The sequence below is a fragment of the Trichechus manatus genome, unplaced genomic scaffold, assembly GCF_000243295.1.
Source record: "Trichechus manatus latirostris isolate Lorelei unplaced genomic scaffold, TriManLat1.0 scaffold00003, whole genome shotgun sequence".
NCBI classification, from domain to species: Eukaryota; Metazoa; Chordata; class Mammalia; order Sirenia; family Trichechidae; genus Trichechus; species Trichechus manatus.
This window is the reverse complement of record NW_004443939.1, coordinates 17,030,804-17,045,011: the sequence shown is the minus strand read 5'-3', so window position 1 is coordinate 17,045,011 and position 14,208 is coordinate 17,030,804. Positions and strand designations below refer to the sequence as shown.

The 14,208-nt window shown below is 35.2% G+C and overlaps 1 protein-coding gene across 2 annotated transcripts in view; it reads right to left on the bottom strand.

Annotated features, from left to right (window-relative positions):
- LRRC7 (leucine rich repeat containing 7) overlaps positions 1-13,999 on the bottom strand; it is a 348,184-nt gene extending 334,185 nt beyond the window's left edge. The window contains exon 1 of one of the 2 annotated variants that reach the window (XM_023730981.1): positions 13,787-13,999. In XM_023730981.1, coding sequence (XP_023586749.1) covers positions 13,787-13,975 — 189 coding nt within the window. In that variant the 5' untranslated portion in view covers positions 13,976-13,999. The remainder of the gene's footprint in view (positions 1-13,786) is intronic. The other variant, XM_023730986.1, reaches the window with a different exon arrangement.
- Between the last annotated feature and the right edge of the window lie 209 nt (positions 14,000-14,208).

Below are 14,208 nucleotides of genomic sequence, written 5' to 3'. Positions count from 1 at the left end.
ATTTGAAAAGAGGGTGACATCTTTTCTGGAAAGTGGGATTATCATTTCTCATTTTACATAAAAAAGTCTACTTTTTTGTATTCTTTAGGGTATTGTAGCCAATAACATATGCTGCCATTTGTTAAAGGTTTATGCCTTCCCAGGTCCCATACTCACACTTCACATACATTATGTTATTTAACCTATAACAATGAAGAAGAATTACCACGAGGTCAGTAAAAGATGGAAATAAAGTGTAGGCAGATGGTACTGAAAGATAGATGTTATTATCTCCATTTCACATGGGGGAGAAGCAGGTTAAGAATTTACCCCAAGCTAGGATTCAAATGCAAATTTTCCTGACTAAACCCTTAATGTTATCCACTAAAACAGACATTTCACTTCTAACTGTTCTTTGTCTCTGCTACTAGAGACTCTTGTGGAATTGTGGAATTGATGTTTGAAATTAAGTATTACTAGCTAGCTGTTACTGTATACCATGGGCTGCCAGAAGAACAAACAAATCTATCTTGAAAGAAGTAGAGCCAGAATGCTCATTAGAAGCAAGGATGGCAAGACTTCGTCTCACATACTTTGGACATGTTACCAGGAGGAACCAGTCCCTGGAGAAGGACATCATGCTTGGTAAAGCAGATGGTCAGAGAAAGAGTAGGCCTTCAAGGAGATGGATTAACACAGTGGCTGCAACAATGGGCTCAAGCATAATGATTGTGAGGATGGCATGGAACCGGGCAATGTTTCATTCTGTTGTACATAGGGTCTATATGAGTTGGAACTGACTAGATGATACCTAACAACAATAGCTAGCTGGCAACAAGTGTGAGCTTACATTATTTATATACTTTTCTTCTTTATTACCATGTTTCAGCACATGAGGAACTGTTTATGATTTCTGAAGATTAGTCCAGGTCCTCTTTAATGTTTTCTACAAAAGTACCTCTAACAACAGAATAGAGTGAATATGATTTTTTTTATCTATGCAATTCAGATGAATTTTGTATTTGATTACATGAAATATTCATGTTTCTCTCTTAGAAATGATTAATTGTCATTCTAGAAAGATGTACAGCATTAATTGTCATTCTATGTGCATTCTAGAAAGATGCATCCCAACTCAAAGTCTCATATAGCTCCACTAATTTTTGGAAGCAAATGTTCACTTGAAAATGATGATTTTTATATATGACTAGAGGTCAGTTCTGTCAAAGATCAACTTATAAGTCTGAAGTAATCCACGTTCCTGTAAAAAGTTGAGAATGACCTCACTTCCAAGGAATCTTAGTAAAGAGTTAAATCTTGCACTGGTTCTAAATCTGAGAGAACATTCTACTATCACAGCAATCTGGACTCACTTCTAGAATGAAGTCAGTCTCTAGGGAATTGAATGAGGGTTGTTTCTCCAGAGTGTAACACATTATCAAGTCATGTGCTGAGGACTGACCCAGGAAATGAATGACATTAAAACATATAATAAAAAGTAAACTACTATCACAAGATTCTGTGAAAGGATAGCAGAAATTGGCACCCGTTGATGAAGTTAAATTTACACTTTTTATGATATTTAATGCATGGAATTGAAGTTTTATAATTTACTTGGGTATTGAACATGTTATCTTTATAAGATTGTCTTATGGATCGTTTTCAAAAGGAAGTACTAATTCCCTCAGATTTTGTCAGATCTACCAAAGGATGAGCTAGCCTTCCAGCTCAATTCTCTTCCTTTCTCATTTTTTAAAACAATTTTTATTTTTATAAAGGTACTACATGAGTTCCTTGTCCTCTCATTTACACTCCATAATCCCTCTTTTAGAAGAGTAGTTACTGTCCATTTTCTCGCTATTACCTCTTGTATTTTCTTCCATATTACTAAAGAATATGCACATATTTCTACTTCCTGTCTTATCCATTGTAGACATCGTCTATGCGTTTTCTATCATGGAGGTTGAAAAGCCGTATCACCTATCACCACCACTATCATCATCATTTTCTTCTTCCTCATCTTCCCAATATAGTTACATCATATTTTCTGGTTAAATCAGTAGTCAATGCTGACATTAATAACGTTTATTTGTACAATGAATTTGTACAAAACAGGTTTTTTCCTGAAGTTGCCTCATTTTTTGTTTGGTTTTCTCCACATTTTCTTTTTAACATGTCTATTTTATCTCTCCTCCTGCAATGATGTAGTTTCTGTGAGACTAAGAACTCCTTGATCTTGTGCAATATCTTCAGCACCTAAAACAGTGCACATAATTGGTACTCAAGAAATGTTTGCTAAATCAGTGAAAAAATCAGTGGGATATTCTACCTAAAATTTGGGGTTATTGTACCATTTCGCAAAAGAAAGGCAGTAAAAATTATCAAGTGGATTGTTTAATCTTATTTTAATGTATGTTGATATGTGGGTAAAAGTTAGAGCTAAGTGATTGCATGAACATGTCTTCAGTGCAAAGACTGTAAAATGGTTTAAAGAATGACCAATGCACCACAGGTGTACCAGTTTCTTACTGGCACGGATAATTAAGAATTGTTGACAGTATAAGCTTCTGAAATAGTAAAACTTTTTAAGCACAAAAGGGAATCTGAGGAAGAAAAAATTATCTAATATTTTCCACAGATACTCTTCTGTTTTTTTACCAATCTGCCCTTCATCTAACTTTTCCTTGGGCCTCTAGAGAGTCTATCTACCTTGTTTAGTAATTGACAAAATAACTTAATTTTAATTCCAAAATAATTTCAGTTAAAAAAAAAAAAACAGATTTGGAGAAAGATGCTTCAGGCAAGTGATTAAACAGTCAAATTTTGATTATTTATGTATCTGCTATGCATAAATATGGACAGTTATTTTTCTGGACATGGTTTTATATATCCAGATAAACTCTGTACTTTTGTCGGTGGAAGACAGAATAATGAACCCTGGATAATCCTGGGGTGAAGGGCTAAAAAAGGTCTCCCCACCCACCATTATTTCAGCCCAGGATCTAAAGAGAAGACTCCATAGGTATATATAAAATGTTAATGTTATGAATAATTCCAGAAAATAATTCCTCAAGGGAATTAATTAGCTGTCAATGTGAAATGAAAAAACTACGAGTCAACTTTATTAAACAAGTGGCAGTTTTTATGTTCTACATTTGTAAATTTAGGCCATGTTTAATCTAGAGCAAATCATTTCATATTTCTCAATCATGACAATTGTTTAATCAGCAACTATAGTGATAGAAGTAGTTGTTTTCAATTTAAAAGGATTCCTTTGAGTAGAAAAAAAAATAATCAATGATCATTCAAGTTTTGAGAAACTAAAAATCACAACTGTGAATTAGCATCTCAAGATGCATCACTCTAAAGTTCTCCTCCTGTGAGTTCCTTTCATCTCATTAGACTGCTCACAAAATAAGCAATTGCCCTTGATTTCAAAGAATTTTATTTAAAAGCCTGAGAAAAACATGGCCTTGGACTCCTAAATCTTAAATAGAAAATATATCAATGAATGAAATGGAGAACACTTCTTTTTATAAAATTTTTGTTTGTCAGGCATCCGTTCCCTTTTTTTCACTGGACTCTTGACCAACGTTTTAAGGACACCCCTCACTGTACGTTATTTAGAGAGATAACTGAAATTTGGATCTTGAACAAACATCATGGTTACACAAGAGCAGTGGTGTATTGCGCAGAATGCTGCTGTGCTGTGAATTCTGTGTAGCAATTCAGAGCTCCCTTGATTCCTGTCCTTTTCCCAGGTAAAGTTCTTCAGAATACTATTAACTTTATGGGGTTCAGATAGAGTCCCAATAAATATTTATCTTTACCTAATACGGTTGGTTGGTTTATGTGGCCTACAATAAAAAAAAATCTGACTGATACAATTGTAAATCCATAATAAATAGCAAATCCACAGCCACCTGTTAGCCAATCTCAGTTTTTAAAAAAGTTATTGTAGTACTGTATTTGGCTTTATATTAAAGAAGTAAATCATTAAACATATACCCTTTCTTATCAAAATAAGCCATTTCTCCTAACTAAAAGATATAGATTAGTTTGCTGTTTTTAAAGGGCTTGCATATATTTTATATTATTTGATCCTCACAGTAACCCTAGGAGATGGGCATAAACACGGTTATTCTTTAGCATCTACGGCAGATGAAGAAGCTAAGGCTTAAAGAGGTTAAATAATGTGCCTGAGGCCACCTGACTAACAAGTGTCAGAAACTGTGTTAAACCCAGGTCTTCTCACTCCAGTACTCTTTAGATTGTACTATAGTAACTCTGTGATAATAATCAGTAAATACCGTCACTATTTTATTTGTCAGAATGCTTCCTTCTATTATCATTTTTATCTATTTAAAAAGAATCTTAAACTAATCAATCATAAAACATTAAATATGGACAAGTTTATAGAAAACTTATTCCTCTAGCTGCCCCTAACACATGTATAAAAAATATCTTCTGTGATATGCCTGGTTTGACTGCTTCTAGAGCCAGAAAACACATTCCTTTATTTAAGAAAATATTGTGTGACAGCTCTAATTTATATGGATAAAGTGTTGAGAGTCTGAGAGGAAGCAAAAATGCAAAGAGTGCACTGTAGTTACTTACAGATTATAGAAGAGCAACACAAATTAACCCATCTCACCCCAATCCCCAGGATCAGCATAAAAAAAAACAAAAAACAAAAACCTTTTAAATGAGGGATTTTTATTTTCTGTGTCCTATGCAGATCTGCCCCAACTTTCTCCTTCCTTGCTCACCTCTGTCCACTGCCAAAAATCTTACCATTTGTAAAATAATAGCTTAATGACAGGAGGCATTTATGCTAATGTTTTATAGCAAGGATAAAGAACTTAGAATCTTAATGCTGGTTAACACAATTGAATGGTAATAGAAATCTTCTAGAGACATAATTAAGCCCAAATTTTTCTTGGGGGAGACAAATATTGGCGGTGGTGGAGGCGTTATTTTTTTATAAGATGATGGAGAAAAGCTTCTTGGATATGATGATGATGATGAGCAGAGACCTGAAGGAAATGAAGAAGCAAGCCATGTGCAAGAGCAGTCCTGGCAGAGGAAAGAGCAGAGACAAAGTATCTGGGGAGAAAGCTTGCTTGGCATTTTCATGTTGGCTTGGCCCAAAGAGCTCCAACACAGTTGTCATAGCCCATTTGCTGGTCATTACCTTGGAACTCTATTTTAGCTGCTGGCTGCTGGCATGATTCAGGTGCATTTTTCTTGCTTATTTATTTTCTGAAGAGTTAGGATTTCTGCTATTTCATGGGCCAGTGACTGAAGCCAGGCCATGGCAAAATTTTCACCAGTCTAAAACATCTCTCTTTAATAAATTCCTGACTGTTCCCACTGGCTGATCAATGTTTCCACTACACAGCCCTGCATGAATGGCGAATGTGGAGTAGTGAGCACCCTGCAACTGTTTTCCTGCAGCCATAGCTTGCCTGTCACTGGGCTTCCCAAAGTCTGCTTCTTCTCAGGAGAAGCAGCTGTAGTATAGAGGCTATATTTCCTGGCATATCTCAGGATATTTTAAATTTTGATTTCAATTTTATCACATATTAGTATGAAATTTGGAGCCCCGGTGGTGCAGTGGTTAAGAGCTCAGGCCAATAAATAAAAGGTCAGCAGTTCAAATCCACCAGCCACTCCTTAGAAACCCTATGTGGCTGTTCTACTCTGTCCTATAGGGTCGCTCTGAGTCAGAATTGACTCAGCAGCAACGAGTTTGGTTTTGGTTTCAGTGTGAAATTAAATTTTCAGCACTGGCCTCAATAAGAACAAAGCAGTGGAGGAAGTTAGGTATTGCAGCTCAACTCCATGTGTACTATGGACTACAGAACTCCAAACTGATAGACTTGTATTGAGAAAACAATTACATACTTCTGTTTTAAAAAATGACATTTTTTGGTAATTTTATAAATTTAAAAATTGTCATGTCCTATTTTTAAAAGGCATTGTATGATATATCCATACAATGGAATATTATTTGGCGATAAAAAGGAGTAAAGTACTGATACATGCTTCAACATGGATGAACCTTGAAAACATTATGTAAGTGAAAGAAGCTAGTCATAAATGGCCCCATATTGCATGATTTCATTTTTATAAAATGTCTAGAATAGTCAAATCCATGGAGATAGAGGTTGCCAGGGGCTATGGGAAGTGGGAATGTGGAGTGACTGCTAATGGGTATGGGCCTTCTTTTGGGGTGAAGAAAATTTTCTGGAATTAGATGATGGTGATGATTGTACAACTCTGTGAATATCATAAACCATTTTATTGTGCAATTTATAAACGTGAATTTTATGTTATGTGACTTATATCTCAATAAATTTGTTATTTAAAAAGGAGGCTGTCAGTTTGCTGCCTATCATTTTCTTGTGAAGAAATACCATTTATTCTGAGTTTACAACTGTTTTCTGCATTTGGCTGTTAAAGTATACTTTCAAAATAAAGCAATAAAAGCCATATATGAGAGATTTTAAATGTCTTTTTAGCAAAAGTAAGAGTTGGTCACTCTCTGTAACTTTCCAAATTTTGCTGGTTTTTGAAATTCAGATCCACTAATCTGGGTCATACTGAGGCAAAACAAGGGCCCAAATAAAGGCACCATCCATGTGCCTTCAGAAAGGAGCAAGTTTTAAGAATACATGACTTTATATGCAAATTAATATTTGTTTCTTTGGTTTTTCTGTCAATTATTTTAAATTATCTCTATGACTTCCCTACGTCTCACTTGTTTACGGACTTCTGAGTATTTAATGGCATTCTGATAGGAAACTGGAGCCTCACCTACCCCATACATTAAAGAGGTTTTAAAAAGTGAAATGAAGTCCCTGGGTGGTTCAAATGGTTAAGTGCTCAACTAAAGGTTGGTAGTTCAAACCCACCGAGAGGCACCTCAGAAGACAGGCCTGGCCATCTGTTTCTAAAGGGTCACCCTATGGTGACTTATGGAGTCCTAAAACCCTATGGAGCAGTTCTACTCTGCACACTCATGTAGCCATGAGTTGGAATTGATTCAATGGCAACTAACAACAACAACCACAAAAGTGAAATTCTCATGACCTTAAATCTCAAATATCGGGTAAGATTGGAAACATCCAGAATTATCCTTGAAGCGGTTATAGATGTTAAGGGCCATCCTTTTTCTTTTCTTCATTATGAGTAAATGTTTTTTTTAAGCTATAGAAATCTAGATCAAAATCAATTACGATGTCACATTCCTCTCACCCATGGAGTCAGTCTTGGCTTCACGAGTGTATTAGTTTCCTAAGGCTGCCATAACAAAATACCACAAAGTGAGTGGCTTTAAAGATCAGAAATTTATTGTCTCACAGTTCTGGAGACTAGAAGTTCAAATTAGAGTGTTGGCCATGTTGACTTCTTCTAAAGGCTCTGAGAAAAACTGCTCCATGCCTCCCTCCTAGCTTCCGGTGGCTGCCAGAAATCTTTGGCATTCATTGGTATGCAGCTGCATCTGCCTCTTTTGTCACGTGGCTGGCTGTCCTTCATCTGTTTAACCCTGTCTCTGTATCTGTTCTGGTCTTTCTTAAGACACTACTCAGATGCGATTAGGGCTCTACTACTATGGTATGACTTCATGTTAACAGCTGGTAATATCTTCAAAGTCTCTATTTCCAAACAAGTTCACATTCACAAGTACCAGGGGTTAGGACTTCAACATATCTTTTTTAGGAAATACAATTCAATCCATAACAATGTGTTCACAGAGATCTTATAGGACAGGGTAGAACTGCCCAACTGTGTTTCTAACGCTGTAATCTTTATGGAAGTAGGCTGCCACATCTTTCTCCCGTGGAGCAGCTGGTGGGTTAGAACTGCGGACCTTTTGGTTAGCAGCCAAGTATACTAACAACTGCACCATAGGGTCACAATGAGTCAGAACTGACTCGACGGCAATAGATTTTTTTTTTTTTTTAAATATAACAATATGCAAAATAAAATTTTCCAATTTTACTCCTGCACACAAAGTTGCCATGACTGCTTGGGGGAACACATGTCCCAGTGGCCAGTTTGTGCTATTAATTTTGGTTTGTAAAGTTTAATGTTTGTTCTTCTGCAATTATCTTCTTCTTTTCTCTCTAAGGGACATTATCTTGTTTTCTGATTTGAACTTTCATCTTTGTGAAGATGGCTGTTAAACATACATTTCCAACTTTGATCTCTCGCCTGAGTTCCAATAAATTTTTTTCATTCTCTATTGGGTACTTCCACTTGGATAAAATATTTCATCTGCTAAATCAATGTCTAAAATCAAGCTAATAAACTAGAATATGTCCAGAGGAAAGCAACCAAGATGGTAGAGAGTCTACAAAGCATGTCTTAGAAAAATGGTCAAGATACTGTAGTTCTTGTCTTATAAAAGATAATTACAAAGCAAAATACATGGATTTCTTTAAAATGTTTGAAGGATCAAGGCAGTATTGCTGGAAGCATAGTTCCTTGTCCAGTGAATGCATGCTTTAATAATCTTTGCATCACTTTTGTAATATCTTTGTATTAGCACTTAGGCAAGTGATAGGTGGGTAAATAGATAGATAAAGGGAAACATCATCAATATATTTCAGAACTTTCTACTAACTAGAACTTCCAGTAATACAACGGTATGTCTCTTAACTTGATGATTTCCTCCATTAGTAGAAATGTTCATGAAAAGTTTGGATAACTTCTTTAAAAGAAATGATAAGTAGTCATTTCTACATTGGGTGGGGAGTTGGACTAGTTGTTAGCTCAGGGTTCCTGAAAAACAATGGCCTTTGCCAACACTGATGGGACACAAAGTAAAACTTCTGTTTGGTTAGGCACTGGGATTTTGATTTGTTACTTCAACATCACCTATCCTACCCTGATGAATACAGAGTCTTTGGTGATGGCTTTGGATAGGACCATACGTGTCATGTGGCCTAAGAGAAGTCAATTAACTTTTCCAGCCTGGGTTTACTTATTAGTAAACATTGAAGACTCAGTGATCTCTAAGGCTCCATCTACTAAAAAATAATATAACACTGTGATTCTGTGAGTCAAAGAAATTCTCTGGGGAAGTAGTAGTACTATCGCAAATGTAGTGTTCAGTAGCTGTACAGGGTCAAAAGCTATTAATTATTGTGGAGATAGGGGATTGTTTTCCAATAACTGCCTTTGGAGATTTTGGATAGAGAGGAAGTCATGTCACAACTTTTTATGTAGGGTAGTTAATACTCATGAAAATCTTCCTTCAACTGTGATAGGAGACTAATACATACCAATTAATGAATATTTTTTATGTCTGGTATTTCACAGGTATTAGCTTACTCAACATTCTATCATGTATCACCTATCTATCTGTCTGTCTATCATCTGTCTGTCTGCCCACCTGCCTGCCTGCTTGCCTGCTTGCCTGCCTGCCTATCTATCTGTCTAGCTATCTATGTCTTTCTGTCTATCTATACTCTAACTATCAAAGGTAGTGCTAATATTTTCTGGATTTACTAATGAAGAAATTGACTCTTCCATAAAATGAAATAACCTTTCCAACCAAATGGCAGTACTAGGATACAAACCCATGTTTGTATGAGTCCTAAACTCAGGCTCTTATTTCCTAAAATATTTTGGAATACGTTCTCCTTTACCTATGGTTAAATTTACCTCATTTACCAAATGCACTTTCCATGCCTTTAAATTTTGATCACATATCGACTTTTCCAAAATTATTTCTACTCCCTTCTTTAAAGTTTCTCTTCATTTTCAAAAAGTTTCTCTGCAGCTTTTCTCTTTATTACTTTTTCACATTTACCTTCTCACACTGTTACTATTGTTTGCCTTCCAGTCAGTTCAGACTCATAGCACCCTACAGGACAGAGTAAAACTTCCCCATAGTGTTTTCTAGGCTGTAATCTTTACAGCAGCAGATCACTAGGTCTTTTCTCCCACAGAGCTGGTGGTGGATTTGAACCACTGATCTTTCAGTTAGCAGCTGAGTGCTTAACTACTGTGGTCCCTGTTATGATCTATTATTCTGTCGATAATTTTAAGTTCTCAATTCAGAAAAACAAGTAAAACTGCTAAATTATAAGTTGTGTGTTTCTATCACTGTGAGAAAGATACATCATTTTGTATTTTTACCTTTTACTACAGAAAATTAAGCAACAGATTGAACTATTCCTAATAAAAATACTTCCTGTTCTTTTTTTAAATCTATTTTTGAATCTTTTCTGATGAATTCTTGACATACATTTTCCTAATTCCATTAACCTTGACTTTTGTTCTCTATTTGTTCTGTAGCATCAGTAGAGATTCAGGGCCAGCTAGGATATGCTTGGCATAAAAATATCAGGCATAAAAGAATAAAAACATTTATATAGGGCAATTCTTGCCATATGTAATAGAAATGAATGATAAAATTCTATCTCATTACTCAACAAATCTGAAATCACAATGATAACACTGTTAGAGGAATAAAAAGAAAGATGGCGGACAAAAAATATTAAATCTAACTTTGAAGACATAAGTTCTATAAGGATTTAATATTTTGCCCGCAAATTTTTAAAGACTTTGTACGTAGTCCTTGACTAATAATAACTTTTCCCCATAGAACAATCATTTTATAACACTTTGTTTGTAGTGTACATTGTAGTAATCTCCCCAACATTCCTTTAGCCCTTACCCTTGCATTGCTGCCAGCAATCAAGCTCCACACCAGTGGCCCAATAATTGTGTAACCCAATCATAATAGTCCCATTTTTCTTGCCATAGTGGTTGATTCTGTAATCCCACAGCTGAAGCAACTGGTTCAGCAATGGCCATGTGACACATAAGGCCAATGAGATGTAAGGACAAGTTAGCTGAGTAATTCTGGGGAGCCAATTCCTTCTCCTTTGAGAAAGAAAGAGGTAACTATTTCTCTTTTTGGATGCTGTAGAAATGAACTTTGGAACTGTTGCAACCACCATGAGAGAGGCTAGCCTCAGAATAAAGTTGATCCCAGAAGGCAGAATAGAAAGACAGAAACAACTCAACTCTACAGCCTGTCCTGCAGATAAGTCCTCCATGTACATGAGCTAATGAAACTTATTTATTAAGTCAGTTCGGACTGAGTTTTCTATTATTGAAACACGTATAATAAATCCTAACCGATACATTATTTCTTTTGTTTCTTAATATCCAATTTTGCTAATAACACACAAATATATCCACACACTCTTATGACAATATCTGAAATGTCAGATAATTTAGATCATATGTCAATATTAGAAGCTTTAGAAGAAATTAACTTACACGGTTGTTTTATGCAAGTAACAAAACAGAATTTGGGAAATCAGAGAAACCTTAAGAAATTATGCGAGAGATCTTTGAAATATATAAAGCACACCAATGATAAAAAAAATTAATAATTTCTCCTTAATGCCAACACACTGGAAAAGTATATTAAATCTTTCATTCACTTGTGGTATTTTGATTTATTGTTAATCTATTGTTTCAACTAACCAAACATCCAAAATATATTAAAAGGTATCTCCTCTAAGCCTATCTAGGCTCTTAGTGACTGACATGATGTATAAGACTCTTCAATGACAGTATCTGCCTAATGCATTAAGTCAAACAATGCTGTGTGGCTTTCAAGGTTTTTCAGAATCTGGGCTCTCCCTGTTCTTCCTAAATATTGTTGGCAGACTCTCCACTGCACCCCTCCCTCTCCCTTCTTCTCCCCTCGCCATATATACCATTTCAATGTTTATATCTGTACTGTTTGGTTTAGCCCTCTGTACCTCTTTTAAAATTGGAGCTCTTCTCTGTATGTAAGCTCTACCACAGTACTGGCTCTTTGGCTCTGATCATATATTACCATGCACTCTCCTCTAATGCTTCAATGTTTTCCTATAATTAGGTTGTCAGATCCTTGAGAGTAGAAATTGAGATTTATTTTTCTTGTAACTCCTAAAGCTTCAAGCCTTGTGTAGTAGATATTAAATACGTACTTGCTTGATTAATTAATCATGTTTTTAGTATTTAGCAGAAACTGATTTTAAATGACTAGACCAGCCTAGAGCTTCTATATTTAGCAAATAAAAATATAGGACGCCCAGTTAAATTTGAATTTCAGAAAAACAACAAACAGTTTTTTAGTATGAGATTCCCCATGCACTATTTGAGACATACTTGTAATAAAAAGTATGTGTATTTTATCTAAAATTCAAATTTAACTGGGTGTCCTGTATTTTATATAGCAATCCTAGATTGGCCTGGCCTAAAAAAATATTATTTAAAAATTAGTGCTTATTTTTGTCAAAATAGAGCTAAATACCACATTTATGAATAGTTAAGTCTCACAATGTTTTGCTAATCAAGTCCCATAGTACATGTAGTGTTCTGCATTGTTCCACCACTCAATGACAAGTAGACTGGATATCCATAATGTGCATGACTGTGTATAGGGAATGCAAAGATGAATAAGATGCTATCCTTGCCCTCAAGAAGTTCATGATCACAGGGGCAGAAACAGCCCATTTCAGTCCAGCCTCTACTTGGTATACAAGCCTGGTGCTAATTCATGTGGCAAATAATTTTGCCAGGTCTGACCCAGCCCTCATGAAGAAAGATCCAAAACGACATGATGCACTTAGGTTGTCAAAATTAAATATGTAGACAACCAATGTCACAAAATAATTTGTGTATAAATTTTTGAATGAGAAACTTGAAAAAAAAAATAGAGTATGTTGTTTTTGAAGAAAACATTGAATAGCTCCTGCTTTTGAGGTGCTATGTTAACACCATAATTCATGCTACAAAATGAAAACAATTATTCATAATTTGTTTTGATCAGGACATTGGAATCTCAGATGTTAATAAAGAAGTTAGTTTTTATTATGGTGGATACTTCTCTGGTAACCGGATATTCAATATGCTTTTTTTTTTTCCTTCAGCACAAGCAATGGCAATGTACTGCATAACATTTTTTCCCCTCTGAGCCATTATGTAAGTCCTTCACAGGTAAAAGCCATGCTGTCTACTTAATCTGAGTGACTTACTTAGGTGATTGTTAAGATCCAGTGTTTTAGATTGACCCTCTCTGCTGTGCGGCTTTGGTCTACTTTAGCTAATCTCTTGTCATTCAGTATTTTCTGCAATGGAGGACAAGATCAGAGGAGATGTTTTCTTTTTGTAGCATAATGTCATAATGGCATCTGTGTATGTGTGTGTGAAGTTTGATATTACTTAAAATTTTTAGCTAAACTTTATTTTTTAGCTACATGCCACACAAATTCAGATATTTATAATAATCAAATATTTCAAATTCATGTTTTTCCATAATAGTATTAATTGCGCATACGTGTGTGAGTGTTTGCTTGTGTATAAATGTCTTTCTTAGACTTGGAACATATAATTCAAGTTTTAAAATGATGTCACCTTAATGTACAACATGTAAATTTTCAGTTCTGAAATACAGAGTGTCATATTTTTCCTATCTTTTCTAAATATAAAATATTGATCTCAACCCGCAAATTTGTATTTTCATGGAGGCTGTTTTAAATTAAAATAACAAAGCATAATCCATAAAATTATGACTTTCATGGAGTATGATTTGTTACTAACATATGACATGAAGTTACAAATTGAGTAGCATTAGAAGGTAATGAAAATATCAGGTGAAATTTTATCAATCTGAATGATTTGCCTGTTACCTAGATAGAAGGCTATAGTTAACACTGTCATTATGCCAAGTCTTTGGAAATTATGAAATCCTCATTTACAGTGTATATTTTAGGTTGTCGGAAAGTACCTTGGGTAGCTCTTCAATTTGATTGGCATCTAGATAAAGCTCCTCCAATGTCCGTTCAAAGTTAAAGACCTCCTTGGGCACCTGCTGAAGGCTGCAGTGGGAGTAATCTAAAACTGAGATGATTTCTTCTTCACCTCGGAAACATCGGCACGGCACCAGACGGCCGATGATTTTCCGTTTGGTGGTCATTTCCAGACACTGCACTAGAGAAAAACAGAAAGAAAAAAAAATGCTTAGTTGACAGTCTTTTGAAGGCATTACTGTAATATCTAAAGCTAAGAAATTTAATTTTGGTTTATATTTTATAATTCTGTAATGCATTAAAATTTATATAGAGCATGCACATACATTACTCATTTAATCCTTAACCAACCTTTCAAGGTATGTGAGATACGGTTTATTCTCATTTAGCAAATAAAGAA